Raw genomic sequence first — 26920 nt, 5'->3', positions numbered from 1 at the left:
AGAAAGAAGGAAGGAAGGAAGGAAGGAAGGAAGGAAGGAAGGAAGGAAGGAAGGAAGGAAGGAAGGAGAAAGAAAGAAAAAGAAAGAAAGAAAGAAGGACGGAAGGAAGGTAGGAAGGAAAGAAGGAAGGAAGGAAAAGAAAGGAAGAGAGAAAGAGAAAGAAAGGAAGGAAGGAAGAAAGAAAGAAAGAGAGAGAGAGAAAGAAAGAAAGAAAGAAAGAACAAAAGAAGTTTCACTGTGTTGCCCAGGTTAGAGTGCAGTTGCAGCCTCTGGCTCCCGGGTTCAAGCATTTCTCCTGCCTCAGCCTCCTGAGTAGCTGGGACTACAGGCACCCACCACCATGCCCAGCTAATTCTTGTATTTTTAATAGATGGAGTTTCACCATGTTGACCAGGCTGGTCTCAAACTCCTAACCTCAGGTGATCTGCCCACCTCCCAAAGTGCTGGAATTACAGGTGTGAGCCACTGTGCGGGGACGTTCACAATATTTCCTACCCTAAGCCATGGTAGACAAGCCAGTGGAAGTGATAATAGCCTCGTAATTGAGAATGGGAATTCATGTGGGTATTATCTTTATGTAACAGGAGTTCTTTCTTTTTTTCTTTTTAATAGTCAAGTCCTCCCTCTGTTGCCCAGGCTGGAGGACAATGGTGCAATCATAGCTCTCTGCAGCCTCAAGCTCCTGGCTCAAGCGATCTTCCCGACTTAGCTTCCTGAGTAGGTGGGACTACAGGCATGTGCCAGTACGGCCGGCTACTTTTAAAATTTTTTGTAGAGGCCGGGCGTGGTGGCTCACGCCTGTAATCCCAGCACTTTGGGAAGCCGAGTCGGGTGGATCACGAGGTCAAGAGATCGAGACCATCCTGGTCAACATAGTGAAACCCCGTCTCTACTAAAAATACAAAAAATCAGCTGGGCATGGTGGTGCATGCCTGTAATCCCAGCTACTCAGGAGGCTGAGGCAGGAGAATTGCCTGAATCCAGGAGGCGGAGGTTGCGGTGAGCCGAGATCGCGCCATTGCACTCCAGCCTGGGCAACAAGAGCGAAACTCCGTCTAAAAAAATAAATAAATAAAAATAAATAAATAAATAAATAAATAAATAAAATTTTTTGTAGAGACAGGGTCTCACTAGGTTGCCCAGGTTGGTCTCGAACCCCTGGCCTCAAGTGAGCCTCCTGCCTCCACTTCCCAAAGTGCTGGGATTACAGGCATGAGCCATTGCACCTGGCTTTAACAGGATTTCTTAACTTGTGTGTATGTGCCATGGATCTCTTTGGCAGTCTAGTGAAGCCTCTGCCTAGCAGGTACCAAAATCCCAGACTCCCAGAGGAAAACAGGCACTCAGCATAAACCACACTATACAAACAGTTTCATCATGCAGAGCAGAGCCGCTCTTTCCAGGGAATGCTGGGAATCTTCCCCAGATCCGCATTTCCAGGTGGTACCAGGCAGGGGCCAACCTTGAATCCAGGCCTCTTTCAGAACTGTGATATTTTCTGCACCATCTATCCTTTTGTGCTTGGCCAAGACATCTTTCCAGCAAAATTACTGGTAGCAGGATGCCATGCAGCAGGTGGGACCATGGCATTCTTACATATGCCCTGCCTCGATCCTGGACTTAGCCAGTTAAAACGAATCCCATTAATCAAAAGGGTTTATCTTAGAAAGGATGGTGGCATTTTTCCATCAGTGTTTCTGTTTTTTTGTTTGGTTTGGTTTTTTTGAGACAAAGTGTCACTCTGTTGCTTAGGCTAGAGTGCAGCGGCGCGATCTTGGCTCACTGCAACCTCCGCCTCCATGATTCAAGCAATTCTTCTGCCTCAGCCTCCTGCCTCTTGTTCTATAGCCCAGGCTGGAGTGCAGTGGCGCGATCTCGGCTCACCGCAACCTCCACCTCCCGGGTTCAAGTGATTTTTCTGCCTCAGCCTCATGAGTAGCTGGGATTATAGGTATGCTCCACTATGCCCAGCTAATTTTTTTTTTGTTTGTATGTTTAGTATAAACAGGGTTTTGCCATGTTGGACAGGCTGGTCTCAAACTCCTGATCTCAAGTGATCTGCCTGCCTCGTCCTCCCAAAGTGCTGGCATGAGCCACCACACCCAGCCAAGAGGGACAAAAACTTTTTCACAGAAAAACTTTTTTTTTTTTTTTTAAAGATGGGGTTTCACCATATTGGTCAGGCTGGTCTCGAACTTCTGACCTCAGGTGATCCGCCTGCCTCAGCCTCCCAAAGTGCTGGGATTACAGGTGTGAGCCACCACGCCCAGCAGAAAAACATTTTTATACAACTTAACCAGAATTCTTCATTTCAGGTTCAGGAAGTGGAAAGGGCAAAATCCTGGATTTTCACAAATTTCCAAAATGGGTTTATATAACTCTCCACTCTTTTTCTTTTCTTTTTTTTTTCTTTTAGAGACAGGGTCTCACTCTGTTGCCTCGCTGAAGTGCAGTGGTACAATTACAGCTCACAGTAACCTTGAACTCCTGGGCTCAAGGGATCCTCCCACCTCAGCCTCTTAAACTGCTGGGATTACAGGTGTAAGCTACTGCTCCTGGCTCTCCACCAACCCTTTACATCCTGATCGTTTCTCTAGTGAGCAGCATAGAAAAAAATGCCTTCTGAGGGACAGTTGCATTTAACAGACAGCTTTACTAAGGTGAGTACACCAGGACAAAGATGCAGGAAGGAGAATCAGGCTATTAGTCCCTTGTTGCAAATTGCAATGAATCGAGAAAGTCAGACACAACCATCAACTGCAGTGCAACATTCAATGGGGGGTTGCAGGAGACCAGCCTGCAGGAATGGGTGGAAGGATCTGGGTCCCTGTGATGTACACTCTCTCGGCTTATTGCTTTGGGCAGGAATCAGAAGTTAGGAAGGAATTAGTACCAGAAATGCAGAGCTGGCCAGACGCAGTGGCTCATGCCTGTAATCGCAGCGCTTTGGGAGGTGGAGGCAGGAGGATTCCCTGAGGCCAGGAATTCGAGACCAGCCTCGCCAAGATGGGGAAACCTGTCTCTGATAAAAAATACAAAAATTGGCTCGGTGTGGTGGCACGCACCTGTAGTCTTAACTACTTGGAAGGCTGGGGCAAGAGAATCACTTGAACCTGGGAGGTAGAGGTTGCAGTGAGCTGAGATCATGCCACTGCACTCCAGCTTGGGCGACAGTGCAAGACTGTCTTTAAAAAAAAAAAAAAGGCCGGGCACGGTGGCTCAAGCCTGTAATCCCAGCACTTTGGGAGGCCGAGGCGGGTGGATCACGAGGTCAAGAGATCGAGACCATCCTGGTCAACATGGTGAAACCCCGTCTCTACTAAAAATACAAAAAATTAGCTGGGCATGGTGGCGCATGCCTGTAATCCCAGCTACTCAGGAGGTTGAGGCAGGAGAATTGCCTGAACCCAGGAGGCGGAGGTTGTGGTGAGCCGAGATCGCGCCATTGCACTCCAGCCTGGGTAACATGAGTGAAACTCCGTCACAAAAAAAGGCCGGGCGCAGTGGCTCATGCCTATAATCCCAACACTTTGGTAGGACAAGGCGGGTGGATTACTTGAGGTCAGGAGTTCAAGACCAGCCTGATCAACATGGTGAAGCCCTGTCTGTACTAAAAACACAAAAACAGTCGGGCTTGGTGGTGCATGCCTATAGTCCCAGCTACTTGGGAGGCTGAGGTAGGAGAATCGCATGAACCCAGGAGGTGGAGGTTGCAGTGAGCCAAGATTGCAACACTGCACTTTAGCCTGGGCAACAAGAGTGAAACCGTCTCAAAAAAAGTAAGAAAGAAATGCAGAGCTGAAGAGCGGCCCAATGTAAATGGTCCTATCGAACAGCAACTCTTTGTCATGGACATCTGCAAGTGACCCAGACTGTCCAGCTGCATCCACGATGTTTGCACCGTGTATGTCCCCTCGGAGAGATGTCTGTAACCTGCCAGGGTCCTAGAGTTAAAGTTTCTGTTGAATGGAGCAATTTTGCCCATTTTTTTAGTGTGGCAGAGTTCATGCTGAGAATGAAACAGCTCACAGCAGACAGCATCAGATTTCAGCCTTTTTTTTTTTTTTTTTTTTAAGACAGGGTCTTGCTCTGTCACCCTGGCAGGCTGGAGTGTATCAGTGCGATCATAGCTCACACTGCAGCCTCAACCTCTTGGGCTCAAACGATCCTTCCAATGCAGAGCTTTCAGCTTGGGATCAGGTTTGGGCAACTAGAATTTGTGAATTCAGGATTTTCTTCTGCAGCAGCTAAGTCAAGAGGCTGTGTGTCTCATGGCTAAGAGCGAAGCGAGGCTTTCCTAAGCCCTTAAAGTCTGTCAGTTTCAGAGCCCAGGTGGACATCCTTAAAAATATCCCCATCAGTTAGAAAATCATGACTCTAAGGGTCAGCTGTGTGATTTCACAAGCACTCATTAGCAACTAAAAACTGCTTTTTAAAACCCTAAAAGTTTGTCTCCATTTAGAAATTGCCCCTTTTTCATGTTTTTTTTTTTTTTCCAGAAGCTCAAATAGACAAACACTATAGTTAAGAAATGTCAGTTACTGAGACTTGTTCAGTTTGTTTGTTTGGAGTCCAGGTCTCGCTCTGTTGCCCAGGCTGGAATGCAGTGGCACGATCTCGGCTCATTGCAATCTCCACCTCCGGGGTTTAAGCAATTCTCCTGCCTCAGTCCTGCCTCAGCCTCCCAAGTAGCTGGAATTTTAGGCACTCGCCACTATTTCCAGCTAATTGTTGTATTTTTAGTAGAGACAGGGTTTCACCATGTTGGCCAGGCTGGTCTTGAACACCTAACCTCAAGTGATCCTCCCACCTCAGCCTCTCAAAGTACTGGGATTATGGGTGTGAGCCATGGCACCCTGCTTTATTTCTTTTTGATACAAGTTCTCTTTTTTTTTTTTTTTTTTTTTTTGAGACGGAGTTTCACTCTTGTTACACAGGCTGGAGTGCAATGGCGCGATCTCGGCTCACTGCAACCTCCGTCTCCTGGGTTCAGGCAATTCTCCTGCCTCAGCCTCCTGAGTAGCTGGGATTACAGGCACGCGCCACCATGCCCAGCTAATTTTTTGTATTTTTAGTAGAGACAGGGTTTCACCATGTTGACCAGGATGGTCTCGATCTCTTGACCTCGTGATCCACCTGCCTCGGCCTCCCAAAGTGCTGGGATTACAGGCTTGAGCCACCGCGCCCGGCACAAGTTCTCTTTTTGATGCTGTCCATGCTGGAGTGCAGTGGTGTGATCACAGCTCACTGTAGCCTTGAACTCCTGGACTCAAGTGATCCTCCCACCTCAGCCTCCTGAGTGGCTGGGACTACAGGTGCAGCTAGGTGAATGCTTTTCTGCACATCAGGGAGGTCAGGGATGAGTCCCATGAACCCATCTGATCACTGAGCTCCTTGAGCAAGGCCTCTGGAACCCACCTCTGCATGGTTTGGCACAAAAAACACAGACAGTCACACCCAGCCACTGCTGATCTGCTATCCAATGGGGCCCAGCCTGAACGGGGAGCATCAGGGAGGGGACTCCAGATACTGGGCCCTGCAGGCTCCCCTCCCTGCTCTCTGCCCACACATGGGAATGGCAAGGAGGGGTGCACCCAGCATGGGACTGAGACCCACAGTGTTGGGGACAGAGTTCCTGCCTCTGTCCAGCTGAGCCAGATGCCTGCCAGCCTTTGCACTCCACTGCTGTTGACAACATGCTTCCTTGAGTCAGTAAACATTGGCCTTTGAGCTTAGGATATAAGCCAGGCTCCAGGGGTGGGGGTTTGATTTGGTGACAACAATCAAGGGGACAAGATGTTCCTGCTGGCCTGGAGGGGGTGGGCGGGCTACACTGAGCTCTTCTCAAGGAGAACCTTCTGGGCCTGTGACCTCCACCCTGGGCCACCTCCACTCAAGTTTTCCCAGGTGGAAATTTATTTATTTATTTTATTTATTTATTTTGAGACAGACTCTCACTCTATCATCCAGGCTGGAGGGCAGTGGTGTGATCCTTACTCACTGCATTCTCTGCCTCCTGGTTCAAGTGATTCTCCTCCCTCAGCCTCCTGAGTTGCTGGGACTACAAACATGCACCACCACTCGTGGCTAATTTTTGTATTTTTAGTAGAGACAGGTTTTCACCATGTTGCCCAGGCTGGTCTCGAACTCCTAGCCTCAAGTGATCCACCCACCTCAGCCTCCCAAAGTGCAGGGATTACAGGCGTGAGCCACCACGCCCGGCCCCCAGTTGGAAATTTAGACTCTAGGAACTGAGGTGGACACTGGGGGCACACTGGGGAGGCCCAGGAGGGGCAGAAGAAGAAGGTGGGACCACCTCACCTGCCTCCTGAATGGCCCAGAAAATAGAGAAAAGGAGGGAGAAGTGGTCTGCACTAGTGCAATGAGATCCAACCTCAGAATCAAACAGGCCAGGGTCGGGGGCTCTGCTCTTACCAGTTCCACGGCCTGGCAGTCAGGTGCTCGCCTCTCCAGGCCTCAGTTTCCCCATCTGGTGAGGACAGCCATATCTCCCGTTTGTATAGAAGGTAATCTAGCAATTTAAAGTGTGGGTCCTGGAGTTCTGAGTCTGGTTCATGTTCCAGTTCTTCCCTGCTACTTGCTAAGCTCATGGCCTAGGAATGTTAACTGTCCCGATGAATTATAAGCAATGCGGAGAGAGAGTGTTCTGTGTATCAGGTCCTATTCCAAAGAGCATGCTTCTCTCCTTTAGTCCCCACCACACTATCCTTGCTCCTGTTTCACTAATGAGGCTTGGAGGGATACAGTGACTCTCCCAAGTCATATAGTATGTAGCAAAGCCAGGATGCAAACCTTCTCCTTCCATGCCTCTAACAGCTATAGAATACATGGCTTTTGGCTTACATCTGTAATCCCAGCACTTTGGGAGGCCAAGGCGGGTGGATCACAAGGTCAGGAGTTTGAGACCAGCCTGACCAACTTGGTGAAACCGCATCCCTACTAAAAATACAAAAATTAGCCGGCATGGTGGCATGCGCCTGTAATCCCAGCTACTCAGGAAGCTGAGGCAGGAGAATTGCTTGAGCCTGGGAGACGGAGATTGCAGTGAGCTGAGACTGCGCCATTGCACTTCAGCCTGGGAGGCAGAGAGAGACTCCATCTCACAAAAAAAAGAAAAAAAAAACAATACAAGGCTTTCATCCTGAATAGAAACCACACACTTGCTATGCAAACAGGACTTCAGGGCCAGTCTCCAAATTCCCCCTCAAATTTCCTCCAGACAAGAGTTCTGGAGCCGCCACTGTACTCCAGCTGGCCTTTGGCTTCTGAGCTTTGGATTCTGGGCAGTAATGGTCACAGCCCCAGCGTCCTGGAAAAGCTTGCCCTTGGTTTCTGGCCCTGGCTCTGCCTCCTGCTAGCTAGTGGACATCACTCTCCAACTCTGGGCCTGGCGACATCACCCTGTTCAATGAGGCTGCGGCCGGATCAGAGGCCCCCAGGCCCGGGACTTTCCTGGGCTGGGCTCAGCTGTCCCCCCCAATCCCCCAGGTAGGCCAGGAGGCCGGGGCGGGGCCTGCTTGGGGTTAAATACTCCAGCCCAGCACCTGCCAGGCCTCTTGTCCCAATCTTCCCAGCAGCAGGTTTGACCAAGATCAGTCATGGTAAGTGGTAAGGCTGGCCATCTCCCCTTGGGTGGGACATCTTCAGTGACACTTCCAGAAGCACCTGTGTTGGAGCCTCCAAGTCTCACTGTCCTTCTCTTTCTCCTTAGACGACTTACAGTGACAAAGGGGCAAAGGTAAGCAGGGGAAATGTGGGAAATGTCGGGGCCTGGGTCTAGAAGGGGTCAGAGTGCAGGGCGACTGGGGTTTCAGCAGAGAGCAGAAGAGGAAGGACTGGGGTGGATATGTGATGTCCATACCTACACACCCCATTTTACCCACAGGCTCCCCCAGAATGATCTGGACTCAACCTCACCCTCCTAACAAACTTGTACCCTGGCCAGGTGCAGTGTCTCATGTCTGTAATCCCAGTGCTTTGGGAGGCCAAGGCAGGTGAATACTTGAGGTCAGGAGTTCGAGACCAGCCGGGCCAACATGAGGAAACCCCGTCTCTACTAAAAATACAAAAATTAGCCGGGTGTGGTAGCACACACCTGTAATCCCAGCTCCTCGGGAGGCAGAGGCTGAGGCAGGAGGATCACCTGAAGCCGAGGATTGCTTGAACCCAGAAGGCAGAGATTGCAGTGAACCGAGATCACGCCACTGCACTCTAGTTTGGGTGACAGAGCAAGACTCCATCTCAAAAAACAAAAACAAAATTTGTACCCCTACTTAAATGCCTGCCAATCTCTTAATGCCATCTGGAAGTTCTTTCTAAGGACTAACTTAAATCCATATTGCTGCAGCAAAAGGCTATGTCCCTGTGTGAAACCTTGGCAGGCCTCCTGAGGGGGCTTCCCCATCCAAAACTCGCAGGAGCTCAGCTTCCACATGAGAAATCTCTTTCGAGGCTTGGCAAGACTGCATGGGGTTCTGCTGCTCCTAAATCCTGTGGTTGAGGCTGGGATAAGGCAGGTGGCGTGGCTAGGGGACATCACTCCACCCGCACTTTTCTAGACTCCCTTTCAGGGACTCAACCTCACCTCTTCTCTCCTTCTGCAGCCTGAGAGAGGCCGATTCCTGCACTTCCACTCTGTGACCTTCTGGGTTGGCAACGCCAAGCAGGTAGAAGCTGGGATAGCATGTTGGAGTAAGCAGAGGGCCGGCCAGAGGCCACCTGAACAGGGGCGGGCCTCCAGCGGGTCTGTGATTGGCCCTTGGGAGGGGAGGATCAGGGCCAGGGGCGGGACCAGATACTCTGAATCCTAATTATACCATTGGGAAAGTTATCTGTCAGCAAAATGTGCAGGCAGCAGGCCCTCTTCCCAGGAGGGTTTCTGCACATGGGGCAATAGGGCAGGCAGGCTGAGGGGGGCTGGGGACTTTCTTCTGGGGGTCCCCCAGGCTGGCCCCTCAACCCTCATGAACCCTGCTGCAACCCTGTGATTCAGGCCGCGTCATTCTACTGCAACAAGATGGGCTTCGAACCTCTAGCCTACAGGGGCCTAGAGACCGGCTCCCGGGAGGTAGTCAGCCATGTCATAAAACAAGGGAAGGTGAGTCTCCACCCTAGGACACCCACGCCCCTGCCATCCGGGAGGCCGGGTCCCTCCACCCCCTGAGACTGTAGCCCTTACAGCACCTCAGTGTGATTAGAGCACGAGGCCCCTTCTTCAGGCAGTCACACCCCCACTTCAGGAGGCAGAGCTTGGCTACGTCCACATAGTTCAGCCTGGTCAGGTGCAATGGCTCAGGCCTGTAATCCTAGCACTTTGGGAGGCAAAGGCAGGCGATCACTTGAGCCCAAGAGTTTGAGACCAGCCTAGACAGCATGGCAAGACTCGTCTCTACAAGAAATTCAAAAAAAGTAGTCAGATGTGGTAGCGTGTATCTGTAGTCCCAGCTACTTGGGAGGCTGAGGTGGGGGGATCACCTAAGTCCGGGAGGTTGAGATTGTGGTGAGTCGTGATTACACCACAACGATCTACTACACTCCAGCCTGGACAATTGAGTGAGACCCTATGACAAAAAAAAAAAAAAAACAAGGCCGGGTGCAGTGGCTCACGCCTGTAATCCCAGCACTTTGGGAGGCTGAGGCGGGCGGATCACCTGAGAGTGGGAGTTCGAGACCAGCCTGACCAACATGGAGAAACCCCGTCTCTACTAAAAATACAAAAATTAGCCAAGTGTAGTAATGGGCACCTATAATCCCAGCTACTTAGGAGGCTGAGGCAGGATAATCACTTGAACCTGGAAGGCAGAGGTTGCAGCGAGCCAAGATCAGGCCACTGTACTCCAGCCTGGGCAACTGAGTGAGACTCCACCTCAAAAAAAAAAACCACACAATAACAAAAAACACACAGTCCAGCTCCCACGGCCCCTCCACTGGTACCTTTGCATAGCCACACACCAGCATCCGTCCTAGTTTCGCCTCCTCCTCAGCCTGGCCCAACACTGACCCCACAGGTGCTCAGAAAACCTAGGACGTCAAAGGAGAAATTTTAAGCAGTGCCCTGACCTCTGGGGTCCTTGAAGTTCTCTCCCCAAGGGAGACCTGACCCAGCAGTTCCTCTTAGGATCTGGGGTCGGGGGCTGGTCTGGCATGGCTGAAAGCCCCATTCCTCAGGACCAGAGTGGGAAACTAAGGCAGAGAAGGAGCTAGAACCCAGGTCCAGGAGTCCTTCTGCTCCACCCGGGGTGTCTCAGGGAGGAGGGGATGGGTGCACCTTTCCACGCTCCTCCCAGCCAGCAGCCACACCAGTTTCTCCTCTGTATCTTAGATTGTGTTTGTCCTCTCCTCAGCGCTCAATCCCTGGAACAAAGGTAAGGGGCCCGGGGAGGAGTGGACGCATGGCTCTGGGGGAGGAGTCTGGGTTTGGGGAGGGGTGGACGCATGGCTCTGTGGGTGGGCTCTGGTTCAGGGCCTGGATGGAGACTGAAAGCCAGGTAAGGGGACCTAGACTCCAGTGCCATCCCCTCCTTGCCGACCACAGAGATGGGAGATCACCTGGTGAAACACGGCGATGGAGTAAAGGACATCGCGTTCGAGGTGGAGGATTGTGACTACATCGTGCAGGTGAGAACACACCTGGGCAGACTGGGGAGAGGAAGGCCTCCATCTGCCATGGGGACCCCATCAGTCACAACTGGAGGGACAGTGCCGCATCACAGTGACAAGCCCAGATGCTGGTGTGATGCACATCTGGGCACCGGGGGTGCCCTGTCCTCTTCCGTGTCCTCTTTCTCTCTGAGCCTCAGTTTCCACAGCTGCCAGATGAGGTTAACCACAGCTGGGTTGTCAAAAGAGAAATTAGATCAGAATTACCATTTCCTTTTTCTTTTTTTTCGAGACAAAGTCTCACTCTCTCGTCCAGGCTGGAGTGCAATGGCACGATCTCAGCCCACTGCAACCTCTGCCACCTGGGTTCAAACAATTCACCTGTCTTCAGCCTCTCAAGTAGCTGGGATTACAGGTGCCCGCTGCACCCAGCTAATTTTTGTATTTTTAGTAAAGACGTGGTTTTGCCATATTGGCCAGGCTGGTCTCGAACTCCTGACCTCAAGTGATTGGCCTGCCTCGGCCTCCCAAAGTGTTGGCATGAGCCACTTCAGCCAGCCTCAGAATTACCGTTTCTTGAGCACAACTCTAAACCAAACACTGTACCCAAGAGGCCACCTAGAGATTCAGAGCGTGGATTCCAGAGCCAGACTCTCCAGGACTGAATCTCAGCTGTGTGACTTCAGGCAAGTGACTTAATGTCTCTGTGCTTCAACATCCTCACCTAGAGAACGGAGATGACAGTAGTATCTTCTGCATAATGTTGTCGTGAGGATGAATGAGGCTGGAATCTAGAACAGAGCCTGGAGCATGATATAAGCACCGCATGCAGTTCAGTTTTGCTAAATAAATGCAGGAATCTCCTTATTATTATTCTTATCCAACAATTCTTTCTACAGATGGGGAAATTGAGGACTAGAGAGGGGGAAAGGTCACAGGGGGAGTTAGCAGAGGCAGGACAGACACCCATCCCTACCTTGTTTCTCTCCCATAGCCCCAATTCTGGGCCTCAGCCTCAGTTTCCCTACTTGCCAAATGAGGATGAGTACTGAGGGTAATGGCTGAAGCTGGCTGGGGTTGCCACCTGGGAACCTGGGGCGGGAATTCCTACCTGGGGCTGGAGAAACTGGAGGAGCCTGCAGGACCACACAGGGGCCACCCGGCAGGAGCAGCAGGCAAGGGTTCTGGAATATTCCCACCCTCACCTCCCCGATCCCAACTTCTCTGCAGAAAGCACGGGAACGGGGCGCCAAAATCGTGCGGGAGCCCTGGGTAGAGGAAGACAAGTTTGGGAAGGTGAAGTTTGCTGTGCTGCAGACGGTGAGTTCGCTTTGGTGCCCCCACCCCTCCAGCTGTCGGCACCACTGAGATGCCAGAAGCCCCACAGCTGACCATCAAACCATCCCACCCACGGGCCTTGGAGCACAGACATTAGCCCTCAAGTCTGTACCCCGTCATGCCTGGCCAGTGCATGGGGGCTGCAGGAGCCACCAGCCATTCCTCCCAGGCTTCCCTTCCTCCCAGGGTGGGAGGGTGACAGCGAGGGAATGAAGGCAGGGGTTCTGAAGAAGGGAGAAGGATGGGGTCCGGGCACATCAGTTCTCACACAGCTGTGTGACTTTGGGCATATCACTGTACCTCTCTGACTCTGTTTAAATGAGCAAGGACTGGAACTGGAACATCTGTGTGGCCTGGGACATGCACTTAACTTTCCCGGGCCTCACCAGTATCTTTTTTTCTTCAATTTTTTTTCCTTTTTTTTTCAGACAGAGTCTCACTCTGTCACCCAGGGTGAGTGCAATGGTGCGATCTTGGCTCACTGCAAACTCTGCCTCCCGGGCTCAGGTGATTCTCCTGCCTCAGCCTCCCAAGAAGCTGGGATTAGAGGCATCTGCCACCACACCCAGCTAATTTGTGTGTTTTTAGTAGAGATGGGGTTTTGCCATCTCTACTAAAAGTTTGGCCAGGCTAGTCTCAAACTCCTGACCTCAAGTGATCCACCCGCCTCAGCCTCCCAAAGTGCCGAGATTACAGGCGTGAGCCACCACGCCCAGCTGTTTTCTTCAACATTATAGGTCCTGGGGTGTATGTGCAAGAGGTGCAAGTTTGTTACATAGGGAAACGTGTGCATGGTGGTTTGCCACACAGATCAGCCCTTCACCTAGGTATTAAGCCCAGCATCCATTAGCTGCTCTTCCTGGTGCTCTCCCTCCCCCGCCTCCCCCTTCTGACAGGCCCTAGTGTCTGTTATTCCTGACGAAGTGTCCATGTTTTCTCATCATTTAGCTCCCACTTATTATTTATTTTTGAGACAGATTCTTGCTCTGCCACCCAGGCTGGAGTGCAACGGCATGAACTCGGCTCACTGCAACTTCTGCCTCCCAGGATGAAGTGATTCTCCTGCCTCCTGAGTAACTGGGATTACAGGTGCCCGCCACCACGACCGGCTTAATTTTGTATTTTTAGTAGAGACAGGGTTTCACCATGTTGATCAAGCTGGTCTTCAACTCCTGACCTCATAATTGGCCCGCTTTGGCATCCCAAAGTGCTGGGATTATAGGCATGAGCCACTGTGCCCAGCCTTAGCTCCCACTTATAGTGAGAACATGGTGTTTGGTTTTCTGTTCCTGTGTTAGTTTCCTGAGGATAACGGCTTCCAGCTCCATCCATGTCCCTGCAAAGGACATGATCTCGTTCCTTTTTAAGGCTGCAAGCTCAATATCTTCAGCTATGATTCCTCATAGGGTCATCATAAGGAGCCAATGAGGACCAGGTGCAGTGGCTCATGCCTATAATCCCAGCACTGTGGGAGGCTGGCAGGGGCGGGGGGGTGGGTGAGAATCATGTGAGGTCAGGAGTTTGAGACCAGCCTGGGCAACATGGTGAAACCCCACCTCTGCTAAAAAAAAAAATTAAAAAATTAGCCAGGAATGGTGGTGCACACCTGTCGTCACAGCTACTTGGGAGGCTGAGGTGGGAGAATTGCTTGAACCCAGGAGGCAGAGGTTGCAGTGAGCCAAAATTGCACCACTGTACTCCGGCCCGGGCAACAGAATGAGACTCTGTCTCAAAAAAAAGGTCATTTGTGTATAGCACTTAGAACAGTGCCTTAGACACTCAGCAAAGATGACCAATTTTGTTTAGCTCTGTGTTACTGTAATACAGAGACAATCACAGGTCTTACCTCCTTGAGGTTAAATTCTACATAAAGGGCTGAGCACAGTGGTTCACACATATAATCTGAGCAGTTTGGGAGGCTGAGGCAGGAGGATCACTTGAGGCCAAAAGTTTGATTTCTAGTAGCCGAGATGATAGAAACAAAAAAAAAGTTTGAGACCAGCCTGGGCAACATAGGTAGATCCCATTTCTACAAAAATTAAAAATACAAATAAATAAAAAATAAATAGGTCAGGTGCAGTGTCTCACACCTGTAATCTCAGCACTTTGGGAAGCCAAGGCAAGAGGACGGCTTGAGCCCAGGAATTTGAGACCAGCCTGGGCAACAAAGTGAGACCCCATCTCTACAAAAAAAAAAAAATTAAAAATTGGCCAGGCATGATGGAGCATGTCTGTGGTCCCAGCTACATGGGAGGCTGAGGTGGGAGGATTGCTTGAGTCCAAGAGGTGGAGGCTGGAGTGAGCTGTGACCGCACCACTGAACTCCAGCCTGGTTGACAGAGTGCGACTCTGTCTCAAAAATAAATAAACAAAAATTTTAAAAAATAAAATTAAACATAAAAATAAAGTGTGCCTATAATTCCAGCCTATAATTTCAGGTGAGCAGGTGGCTCACCTGAGGTCAGGAGTTCAAGACCAGCCTGGCCAGCATCGTGAAACGCTGTCTCTACTAAAAATACAAAAATTATACAGGCATGGTGGCAGGCACCTGTAATCCCAGCTACTCGGGAGGCTAAGGCAGAAGAATCACTTGAACCAAGAGATGGAGGTTGCAGTGAGCCAAGCTTGTGCCACTGCACTGCAGCCTGAGCAACAGAGTAAGACTCTGTCTCAAAAATAAATAAATAGATAAAATTTTAAAAAATAAAAGTTAAAAAATTAAATTGAACATAAAAATAGTTAAAGTGTGCCTGTAATCCCAACACTCTGAGAGGCTGAGTTAGGGAGATCACTTGAGGTTAAGAGTTCAAGACCATCTTGGCCAACAAGGTAAAACTCTGTCTCTAGTAAAAAAATAACAAAAGTTCCAGGTGTGGTGCCACGTGCCTGAGGTCCCAGCTACTCAGGATGCTGAGGTAGGAAAATCACTTGAACCTGGGAGGTGGGGGCTGCAGTGAGCCAAGATCATGCCACTGCACTCCAGCCTGGGCAACAAAGCAAGACTCTGTCTCAAAAAAAAAAAAAAAAATGCTGGACGCAGTGGTTCACGCCTGTAACCCCAGCACTTTGGGAGTCCAAGGCAAGTGGATCACCTGAGGTCAGGAGATCAAGACCAGCCTGGCCACATGTTGAAACCCCATCTCTGCTAAAAACATAAAAATTAGCCTAGCGTGGTAGTGCACGCCTATAATCCCAGCTACTTCAGGAGGTTGAGGCAGAAGAATCGCTTGAACCCAGGAAGCAGAGGTTACAGTGAGCCAAATTCGCACCACTGCACTCCAGCCTGGGTGACAGAGTGAGACTCCATCTCAAACTACAACCAAAAAAAGATGGTTAAAGTGGCTGACGGAGCTCTTCAGTATAATTTAACCCAGTGCCCTCCCACGTTCTTCATCCAGTTGACCTACTTAAATAAATGAAGGGGGTACTTCATTGAGCACCTCCCTGCGCCAGGCACTGAGCTTGGCACTGGGGACACCATGATGAGCAACACAGTGTCCCCGCCCTCACAGAAACTCACAAACAAGCGACAGATTGCAATGCATTTCAGAAAGGAGAAGTGACTTGTCCAGGATCATGCATCCAGTTAGGGTCAGTTGCGGGTTGGATGCCAGGGCTGCGTTGGCACCATGCAGTGTGCTCTGTCCTCGGCGGGGATGGGCGCCCAGGGGCCGAGCCAGGCTGTTTTCCACCTGTAGTATGGCGACACCACACACACCCTGGTGGAGAAGATGAATTACGCCGGCCGATTCTTGCCTGGATATAAGGCCCCAGCGTTCATGGACCCCCTACTTCCTCAACTGTGAGTGTCCCTCCGGGCAGAGGTGGGTGGAAAACTCTGAGGTGCTGTGAGAAGTTAATGCCCGCCTCCTCCATGTCCCCTGGGCATGTGTGATGGGGCAGAGTGAGCCGGCTAGGGAATTCCTGGAAGTCCTCAGGGGGTAGGACATGAGACCATGGCCTCTGCAACCAAACTTCCCCAGGTTCAAATCCCAGCTCTGTTACTTCACAGCTGTTTCACCCTGGGCAGGTCGCTTCATCTCTCTAGGCCTCAGTTTCCTCATCTACAAAATGGGGACCGTAATAGTCTGTAGATTGACAAAATGTCTGGCCCATAGTAAATGCTACGTAAGTGTGAGGTCGGGCACGGTGGCTCATACCTACAATTCCAGTGCTTTGGGAGCCTGAGGCAGGAGCCTCGCTTGAGCCCCAGAGTTTAAGACCAGGCTGAGCAACAGAAGAGTCTCTCTTTTGCAGAGACTTCATCTCTACAAAAAAATAAAACTCCAAAAACAGCAGTGTGAGCTCTTATTATTGAGGGTCGTGGAGAAGGGAGGTAGCCACCTTCTCACCCCCATCTTCTTCCCTCCCCCAGGCCCAAGTGCAGTCTCGAGGTTATCGACCACATTGTGGGAAACCAGCCTGATCAGGAGATGGTGTCGGCCTCTGAATGGTGAGACCCTGGCCCTCTCCCTCTGCGTGAAGATGACGGGTCCCCATGGCGAACTGGCCCACTCCCTGGTCCTTGCACTCAGGTGGAAAATAAGACTGGGCGCAGTGGCTCACACCTGTAATCCCAGCACTTTGGGAAGCCGAAGTGGGAGGATCACTTGAGGTCAGGCGTTCAATACCAGCCTAGCCAACATGATGAAACCCCATCTCTACTAAAAATACAAAAACTTGCTGGGTGTGGTGGTAGGCACCTGTAATTCCAGGTAGTCAAGAGGCTGAGGCAGGAGAATTGCTTGAAGGGAGGTGGATGTTGGGCAACAGAGCGAGACTCTGTGTCAAAAAAATAAATAAAATGAAATAGCCTGGGTGCGGTGGCTCACGCCTGTAATCTCAGTCATGGGAAGCCAAGGCGGGTGAATCATCTGAGGTCAGGAGTTCAAAACTAGGCCAACCAACATGGTGAAACCCCATCTCTAATAAAAATACAAAAATTAGCTGGGTATGGTGGTGCATGTCTGTAGTCACAGCTACTCGGGAGGCTGAGACAGGAGAATCGCTTGAACCTAGGAGGCGGAGATTGCAGTGAGCTGAGATCGCACTGCTGCACTCCAGTCTGGGTGACAGAGCGAGACTCCGTCTCAAAAATAATAATAATAAAATAAAATAAAAGTGGAAAATACAGCACAAGATAATGGGAGTTAGCCTGAGGCCACTGATGTGTTTATTCACTATAAAACTGTCAACATGGAGACCAGTGGACTTAAGGCTCAAAACAACCCACAGGCCCTTCCTCTGAGGAATCCTGGGGCATCACAGTCCAGGGAGGTTTGGAGGAAGGCTGCCACCATCCAGACAGCACCCCTGTCCAAATCCCTAGCAAGGGCCTTGTTCTCAAAGCACTTTACTTCCATCTGAGGGAGCCTTGCTCTCCTATATGTATTTCGTTCCAAGACACCTCCACCTGAAGGAATAGTGTCATCATAAAGATACAAGTCTAGGCTGGGCATGGTGGCTTATATTTGGAATCTCAACACCGTGGCAGGCTGAGGTAGGCAGATGGCTTGAACCCAGGTGTTCAAGACCAGCCTGGGCAACATAGCAAAATCTCATCTCTACAAAAAATATGGCTGGGCATGGTGGCTCACGCCTGTAATCCCAGCACTTTGGGAGACCAAGGCAGGTGAATCACCTGCAGTCAGAAGTTCAAGGCCAGCCTGACCAACATGGTAAAACCCCGCCTCTATTAAATATAAAAAATTAGCTGGGTGTGGTGGTGCACACCTGTAATCCCAACTACTTGGGAGGCTGAGACAGGAGAATTGCTTGAACCCAGGAGGTGGAGGTTGCAGTGAGCCAAGATTGCGCCACTGCTCTCCAGCCTGGGTGAGAAGAGCAAAACTCAGTCTCAAAAAAAATTAGGCAGGTGTGATGGCACATGCCTGTAGTCCCAGCTACTTGGGAGGCTGAGGTTGGAGGAGCATTGAGCCTGCAGATGGAGGCTGCAGTGAGCCAAGATGGCACCACTGCACTCCAGCCTGGGCAACAGAGTGAGACTCTGTCTCAAGCAACAACAACAAAAATCGAAGTTCTCTGACTGGCATGATGGCAATGGCGTCTCCTTTCTGGAGCCTGCTCAGGGACAGATTCTGGAAGGTGGGGATGGGGTGGTGGAGGCCGTCCCAGGAGGCACTCGGAACTGATGTGTTCCGCCGTCAACCCTATAGGTACCTGAAAAACCTGCAGTTCCACCGCTTCTGGTCCGTGGATGACACACAGGTGCACACGGAATACAGCTCTTTGCGATCCATTGTGGTGGCCAACTATGAGGAGTCCATCAAGATGCCCATCAATGAGCCAGCGCCCGGCAAGAAGAAGTCCCAGATCCAGGTAAGGCCGCCCCGGCTGGGGGAGGGAGAGCAGGGAAGAGGTCTGAGAGCACTTGCAGGGTCAGGGATGTGGGTGATGGGGCAAATGACAGTGATGTCCTTGTTTCCCTCCCCCAGGAATATGTGGACTATAACGGGGGCGCCGGGGTCCAGCACATTGCTCTCAAGACCCAGGACATCATCACAGCGGTTAGACCCCCTTCCCAGTCCCAACTCTTTCTCATTCACAGCCAGGGACGGTCTCTGCAAAATCAAGAGGAAGGGTGGCAGCCATCCTGGGCCCACTCCTCTGGGCTAGAAAACAGGACTCCCTCACTGCTTCCTGTAGCCCTACCCTCCCCAGAGAGTTCAGTTGCCGCAGAACCCCTGGGCTTTCAAAGTAGCAGGAGCTAGGGTATCAGGAAGCCTGGATGATGGTCCCGGTTCTGCTGGCAGCTTCCTCTGTGTTTCTGGGGGATTCAGTGCTGTCTCTGGACTTTAGTTGCCTTACCTTAAAAATGAGGAAATTCTTGAAAAAAATCTCTCAGGGTTAGTTAGAATTAAAAAAAAAAAAAAAAAAAGAAAGAAAGAAAAGAAAAGAAAAATGAGGAAATTAGGGCCAGGCACAGTGGCTCACTCCTGTAATCCCAGCACTGTGGGAGGCTGAGGCAGGGGGAACACCTGAGGTCAGGAGTTCCAGACCAGTCTGGCCAACATGGCAAAACCCCATCTCTACTAAAAATATAAAAATTAACTTGGCGTGGTCATGGGCACCTGTAGTCCCAGCTATTCGGGAGGCTGAGGCAGGAGAATTGCTTGAACTCAGGAGGTGGAGGTTGCAGCAAGCCAAGGTCACACCATTGCACTTCAGCCTGGGCGACAAGAGTGAAACCTCACTTTAGAAAAAAAAAAAAAAAAAAAAAGCCAGGCGTGGTGGCTCACACTTGTAATCCCAGCACTTTGGGAGGTTGAGGTGGGTGGATCACGAGGTCCGGAGTTCAAGAGCAGCCTGGCCAAGATGGTGAAACCCCGTCTCTACTAAAAATACAAAAATTAGCCAGGTGCAGTGACAGGCACCTTTAATCCCAGCTACTCGGGAGGTTGAGGCAGGAGAATCGCTTGAACCCAGGTGGCAGAAGTTGCAGTGAGCCGGGATCATACCATTGCACTCCAGCCTGTGGGATAGAGTGAGACTCTGTCCCAAAAAAAAAAAAAAGAGGAAATTAGGACTGGCACAGGGGCTCATGCCTATAGTTACAACTACATGGGAGGCCAAGGCAGAAGGACTGTTTGAGCCCAGATCACCCTGGCAACACAGTGGGACCCTGTCTCCAGAAAAAGTAAACAAAATTAACCAGGCTTGGTGCCTCATGCCTGTAGTCCTAGCTACTGGGGAGGTTGAGGCAGGAGGATCCAGTTAGCCAAGGATTTCAAGGCTTCAGTGAGCTACGATTGAGCCACTTTACTCCAGCCTGGGTAACAGAGAGTGAGGCCCTATCTCCCCCCAACCACAAAAAAAAGAAATGTTTTTTTAAATGAGGAAATTAGGGTGGAGCATGGTGGTTCATGCCTGTAATGCCAGCACTTTGGGAGGCCAAGGCAGGCAGATCACTTGAGGTCAGGAGTTTGGGACCAGGCTGGCCAAATGGTGAAACCCCATCTCTATTAAAAATATAAAAATTAGCTGGTTGTGGTGGTACACGCCGGTAATGCCAGCTACTCAGGAGGCTGAGGCAAGAGAATCACTTGAACCCAGGAAGTGGAGGTTGCAGTGAGCTGAGATTGCATCACTGCACTCCATCTAGGCTGGGTAACTGAGCGAGATTCCATCTAAAAAAAAAAAAGAGCCGGGCGCGGTGGCTCACACCTGTAATCCCAGCACTTTGGGAGGCCAAGGCGGGTGGATCATGAGGTCAAGAGATCGAGACCATCCTGGTCAACATGGTGAAACCCCGTCTCTACTAAAAATACAAAAAATTAGCTGGGCATGGTGGTGCGTGCCTGTAATCCCAGCTACTCAGGAGGCTGAGGCAGGAGAATTGCCTGAACCCAGGAGGCGGAGGTTGCGGCGAGCCGAGATCGCGCCATTGCACTCCAGCCTGGGTAACAAGAGTGAAACTCCAACTCAAGAAAAAAAAAAAAAAAAAAAAGAGGCAATTAGGCTATATGATTGATTTTTGTCTCTTTAGACAGAATAAATGTCCTGCATCTGTAGGTCCAGACAGATGGTGCATGGGGAGGCTGGGTCCTACCACTTCCTTAAATGACACTATGGCAGAGTGGACTAGCACCTGGACTGTGCCAACCAAGAGTTCACTGCACGACCTTAGCAGCTTCATTTGTCCATTCACTCAACAGATGTTTATTGAGTATCTACTACATGCCAGGCACTGTCATAGGTACTTAGGATACATCTACAAATAGCCGTTTCTGCCCTTGTGGAGCAATAAAAAAATAAGTAAAATACAAATGCTAGATGGTAGAGAGCGCCCAGGAAGAAAGCAAAGCAGGGAATTGGGACAGCAAGGGTGAAGGACATTGCACATTTAAACTGGGGGTTCAGGCACTTTGGGAGGCCGAGGTGGGAGGACTGCTTAGGCTCAGAGGTTTGAGACCAGCCTGGGCAAATAGCAAGACCTCATCTTTACAAAAACTCAAAAAATTAGCCAGGTGTGGTGGTGCACACCTGTGGTTTTAGTTACTTTGGAGGCTGAGGTAGGAAGATTTCCTGAACCTGGGGAGGCTGAGGCTGCAGTGAGCTATGATTGTGCCACTGCACTCCAGCCTGGGTGACAGAGCAGGACCCTGTCTCAAAAAATATATATATTAATAGATACTTTTCTTTTGAGATGGAGTCTTGCTCTGTCCCCCAGGCTGGAGTGCAGTGGCTCGATTTTGGCTCACTGCAACTTCTACCTCCTGAGTTCAAGCAATTCTCCTACCTCAGCCTCCCGAGTAGCTTACAGGCACACGACCCCATGCCTGGTAATTTTTTTTGTATTTTTAGTAGACATGGGGTGTCACTATGTTGGCCAGAATGGTCTCAAACTCCTGATGTCAAGTGATCTGCCCACCTTGATCTCCCAAAATGTTGGGATTTACAGGCATGCGCCACCGCACCCAGCCTAATAATCCTTAATCTCAGTTTCCCCAGCTATGAAATGGGAGAACAGTCCTCCAGCTGCCTCAAAAGATTGCTGCATGGACATAATGAGGAAATATGTAGTAAGTGCTCGGCCAGGCGCAGTGGTTCACGCCTGTAATCCCAGCACTTTGGGAGGCTGAGGTGGGTGGATCATGAGGTCAAGAGATCAAAACCATGCTGGCCAATGTGGTGAAACCCCATCTCTACTAAAAATACAAAAATTAGTTGGGCGTGGTGGTGCTCGCCTGTAGTCCCAGCTACTCGGGAGGCTGAGGCAGGAGAATCACTTGAACCCGGGAGGCGGAGGTTGCAGTGAGCCAAGAAGGCGCCACTGCAATCCAGCCTGGCAATAGTGAGACTCTGTCTCAAAAAAAAAAAGAAAGAAAGTGCTCAAGGCAGGCACATGGTGAGTGTTCTATGTATCTAGCAGTGTTGTTCTAACAGGGCTCATGATAGAGAAAGGGGAAGAGGCCACACAGCATCCTGGAGTTGAGGGGAGCTAGGATAGGGACCCTGCCTTCTGATGGCCCAGCACCTCCACCTGGCTAGGGGAGTTGAACTTGGAGCCCAAAGGTTGACCCCAACTTTGCTCTGAAACAGATTCGCCACTTGCGAGGGAGAGGCATGGAATTCTTATCTGTTCCCTCCACGTACTACAAGCAACTGCGGGAGAAGCTGAAGGTGGCCAAGATCAAGGTGAAGGAGAGCATTGATGTCCTGGAGGTGAGGCTCAGGCAGGATCCGCAGCCTTGTGGGGAGCGCCCCGAGTTCCATCTTTTCAAAAATATTGTCTAAGCCCAGAGAGGAGCCCAGACCAAGTCCCTGCCAGCAGGGAACATTTATTCTGGGGTGTATACAGGAGGAACAGACAGATGACAAACAAACAATAAAAGCACCGTCAGAGGCCGGGCGCAGTGGCTCACGCCTGTAATCCCAGCACTTTAGGAGGCCGAGGTGGGTGGATCATCACAAGGTCAAGAGATGGAGACCATCCTGGCCAACACGGTGAAACCCCATCTCTACTAAAAATATAAAAATTAGTGGGTGTGGTGGTGGGCGCCTGTAATCCCAGCCACTTGGGAGGCTGAGGCAGGAGAATCGTTTGAACCCAGGAGGCGGAGGTTGCAGTGAGCCGAGATTGTGCCACTGCACTCCAGCCTAAGCAACAGAGCAAGACTCCATCTCAAAAAAAAAAAAAAAAAAAAAAGCACCATCAGAGAAATAGAGTCAGTGCAGGAAATTAAAACAGACAGCCTGGGGCTACTTTACAGAGAGTGGTCAGGGAGGGCCTCTCTGAGAAGGTGACATTTGAGTGAACTCTAGATCATGAGCAGCAGTTGGCCATGTGACAGCAGGAAAAGGGCATTCCTTCCTAGCAGAGGGAACAGCAAGGGAAAGGTAGGAGCTAGCCCCGAGTGTCTGGAGAACAGAAAGAATAAACTAGAGCCAGGTATGGTGGTTCACACCTCTAATCCCAGCACTTGGGGAGGCCAAGGTGGGCGGATCATGAGGTCAGGGGTTGGTTCGAGACCAGCCTGTCCAACATGGTGAAACCCCATCTCTACTAAAAATACAACAAAATTAGCCGGGCATGGTGGTGGGTGCCTGTAATCCCACCTACTTGGGAAGCTGAGGCAGGAGAACCGCTTGAAGAGGAAGACGGAGAATGCAGTGAGCTGAGATTGCGCCACTGCATTCCAGCCTGGGTGAAAGAGCAAAACTGTCTCAGAAAAAAAAAAAAGAAAGGAAAAAAGAAAGAATAGGCTAGAGTGGATGGGAGGTTGTTTTTGAGCGGTGACCCAGGTCAGACAGGTAAGCAAGAGCCAGTTCCTCTTCTGAGCTATTATTCAGGAGTCTGGATTTTGTTCTTTTGTGGCCAGAAATCATTGGAGGTGTTTTTTTTGATTTGGTTTTAACAGTGTTATTGATAAATGTCACATAACATGTCATCTCATCTTTTTAAAGTGTACAATTCTGTAATTTTTAGCGATTTGCTATGTTGTGTAACTGTCATCAAAATCCACTTAGGACTGGGTGTGGTGGCTCATGCCTGTAATCCCAGCACTTTGGGAGGCTGAGGCCGGTGGATCACTTGAGGCCAGGAGCTTGAGACCAGCCTGGTCAACATGGTGAAACCTCGTCTCTACAAAAAGAAAAAAAAAATAGCTGGGTGTGGTGATCTCTGTCTGTGATCCCAGCTACTGGGGAGGCTGAGGTGGGAGAATCACTTGAACTCAGGAGGTAGAGGCTATAGTGAGCCATGATTAGGCCACTGCACTCCAGCCTGGGCAAGGCCCTGTCTAAAGAAAAACAGAAACATGTTACACACAGTGGCTTACCTCTGTAATTCCAGCATTTTGGAAGGTTGAGGTAAGAGGATTCCTTGGGGCCAGGAGTTTAAGACCAGCCTGAGCAACAAAGGGAGACCTTGTCTCTACAAAAAAAGTTTTAAAAAATTAGTGGGCCAGGCTGGGCGTGGTGGTTCATGCCTATAATCCCAGCACTTTGAGAGGCCGAGGAGGGCAGATCATGAAGTCAGGAGACCATCCTGGCTAACACAGTGAAACCCTGTCTCTACTAAAAATACAAAAAATCAGCCAGGCATGGTGCCACATGCCTGTAGTCCCAACTACTGGGGAGGCTGAGGCAGAATTGCTTGAACCGGGAGGAGGAGGTTGCAGGGAGCCAAGATCACGCCATTGCACTCCAGCCCAGGTGACGGGACAAGACTCCATCTCAAAAAAAGAAAAAATAAGCTAGGCATAGTAATTCGTGCCTGTAATCCCAGCTACTCAGGAGGCTGAAGTGAGAGGATCACTTGAAGCCAGGAGGTCGAAGCTGCATGAGCCATGATCAGGCTACTGCATTCCAGCCTGGGCAAAAAATCCATTTTAGAACATTTTTGTCACCCCGAAAAGAAACCTTGAGCCTCTTAGCCAGCACCTCCCAACCCCTCCGTTCCCTTTCCCACACCCACCCCAGCCCTAGGCAATCACTAATCTACCTTCAGTCTTTATAGATTTGCCTATTCTGGACATTTCATCAAAAGGAATCACAAAATAGGCCTGTTGTGACCAGCTTCTTTCCCACAGCATCGTGTGCTCAAGGTTCATCTGCGTTGGGGCATGTGTCACTGCTTCCTTCCTTTTTATGACCGAAAAATATCCCATTGTATACATAGACCACACTTTATCTATTCCTTGTTGATGGATGTTTGGGTTGTTTCCACTTTTGGGGGTCATCAGTAATGCTACTGTGAACATCTGTGTAAAGGCTCTGTGTGGACATGTTTTTGGTGTACTTTGGTATATATCTGGGAGTAGCTAGGTCACGTATTAATTCCATGTTTCCTTTTGTTTGTTTGTTTTGAGACAGAGTCTTGCATTGTTTCCCAAGCTGGAGTACAGTGGTGTGATCTCGGCTCACTGCAACCTCCGCCTCCAGGGTTCAAGCAATTCTCCTGCCTCAGCCTCCCCAGTAGCTGGGCTTATAGACACCTGCCACCATGCCAAGCTAACTTTTTTTTTTTTTGAGATGGAGTCTTGCTTTGTTGCCCAGGCTGGAGTGCAGTGGCCAATCTTGGCTCACTGCAACCTCTGCCTCCTGGGTTCAAGTGATTCTCCTGCCTCAGCCTCCCAAGTAGCTGGGATCACAGGCATGTGCCACCATTCCCAGCTAATTTTTTTGTATTTTTAGTAGAGACAGGGTTTCACTATGTTGGCCAGGTGGTCTTCAACTCCTGATCTCAGGTGATTTGCTCACCTCAGCCTCCCAGAGTGCTGGGATTACAGGCATGAGCCACATTTTTTGTATTTTTAGTAGAAACAGGGTTTCCCCATGTTGGCCAGGCTAGTCTCCAACTGAGCTCAGGTGACCTGCCCTCCTCGGCCTCCCAAAGTGCTGGGATTACAGTGTGAGCCACCGTGCCCGGCCACCCTTTTTTTTTTTTTTTAATCCGTATTTTAAGGAAAGCAACACTATATGTTTAACTTTTTGAGAAGCTGCCACACTCTTTTCCAAAGTGGTTGCACCATTTTACAGTCCCATCAGCGATATATGAGGTTTTGATTTCCACTGGAGGATTTCAAACAGGTGAGTGACATGAACCGATTTTTCAAAGATCCCGCTAATGTCTGCGGGAAGGATGGATTGTAAGGAGACAAGATTAGAAGCAGAGAGCAGTCTTGAATGGTGGCTTAGGCAGAAACTGCCTAAGAAACTGTAGTAGGGGAGTGGTAATAGGACAGTTTGGGGATACATTTGGAGGTGGCTGGAACTACCGGAAAAAGAGGTCATTTCCGGGCTTTTGGGGTGCTGGAGCCCCTGTGGGCTTTCCAAGGATCTCACCGTGCCAGGACAGAGGGTGAGCCAGCCTCCCCTAGCAGAGCCCCCTGTCTCCCGCCTAGGAGCTGAAAATCCTGGTGGACTACGACGAGAAAGGCTACCTCCTGCAGATCTTCACCAAACCCGTGCAGGACCGGCCCACGCTCTTCCTGGAAGTCATCCAGCGCCACAACCACCAGGTACCTCCTGTACCCCGCAGGCCCGAGGGGACAGGCAGCTAGCACACTCGGCTTTCTGGGTCCCTGGCTCACCTCCTTTCTCGCCCCAGGGTTTTGGTGCCGGTAACTTCAACTCACTGTTCAAGGCTTTTGAGGAGGAGCAGGACCTGCGGGGCAACCTCACCAACATGGAGACCGACGGGGTGGTGCCCGGAATGTAAGCCCCGCCCACCGCCGACCCAAGGAGGCCCCGCCCACCCACGGACACACAGCCACGCCCCCTGATTCTGGAACTTGCCCAACTTCCCCACTGGCCGTTCCCCTTGGGTCCCGCCCAGCGGCGGACTTGGGCCCCAAGGCTCCGCCCACCCTGACCACGCCCCTCAGCGGACCGCCCTCCGCTCCAGCCCTCCCGAGTAAAGCGTGCCCGGTCCAATGCAGTGTCTGTGTTTGTTTTGCTTGTAAGGCAGTAGCGCCTCTTTGCAGCCAGAGGGAAGCCTGGGCGGCCGCAAGCACCGCCGTACCTGAGGAGGCGCGGGTGCCAGCGCTTTGCCAAGCGGGACCGCGCGGAGAGGGGAATTCTGGAACCAGGGAAGGAAGGGGACTTGCACTCTAGAGTGAAAGACGATGACACCGCTTTTATAAACGCGATTCAGACAATAAAGCAAGCCGTGAGCCGGGCATGGTGGCTTACACATGTAATTTCAGCGCTTTGGGAGGCCAAGGTGGGAGGATGGCTTGAAGCCAGGAGTTCGAGCCCAGACTGGGTAACATAGCAAGACCCCCGCCCCCCGTCTCTACAAAAATAAAAAATAAAAATAAAAATTAGCCGGGCCTGGTGGCATGCGCTTGTGATCCCAGCCACTCAGGAGGCTGAGGCAGGAGGATCAATTGATAGAGGTTGAGGCTGCAGTGAGCCCTGATCATGACACTGCGCTCCAGCCTGGGCAACAGATTGAGACCCTGTCTCAAAAAACAAACAAAAACAAGTTGATGAG

At 50.6% G+C, this 26920-nt stretch overlaps 1 protein-coding gene across 1 annotated transcript; it reads left to right on the top strand.

Annotated features, from left to right (window-relative positions):
- The first annotated feature begins 7448 nt into the window (after positions 1-7448).
- On the top strand, positions 7449-26358 carry HPD (4-hydroxyphenylpyruvate dioxygenase). Its single transcript, XM_032242425.1, has 14 exons — positions 7449-7622; positions 7733-7759; positions 8625-8687; positions 9014-9118; positions 10343-10385; positions 10556-10638; positions 11851-11940; positions 15657-15760; positions 16334-16411; positions 18135-18297; positions 18414-18485; positions 22021-22143; positions 25827-25943; positions 26033-26358. Exons 1-14 carry the CDS (start codon positions 7620-7622, stop codon positions 26141-26143), a joined length of 1182 nt encoding a protein of 393 aa, XP_032098316.1. The 5' UTR covers positions 7449-7619; the 3' UTR covers positions 26144-26358.
- The last annotated feature ends 562 nt before the right edge of the window (positions 26359-26920 follow it).

The sequence above is a fragment of the Sapajus apella genome, unplaced genomic scaffold, assembly GCF_009761245.1.
Source record: "Sapajus apella isolate SASKATOON/1434 unplaced genomic scaffold, GSC_monkey_1.0 scaffold2, whole genome shotgun sequence".
NCBI lineage: Eukaryota > Metazoa > Chordata > Mammalia > Primates > Cebidae > Sapajus > Sapajus apella.
The sequence above is the reverse complement of the archived record's forward strand: the minus strand, read 5'-3'. Positions and strand labels throughout refer to the sequence as shown.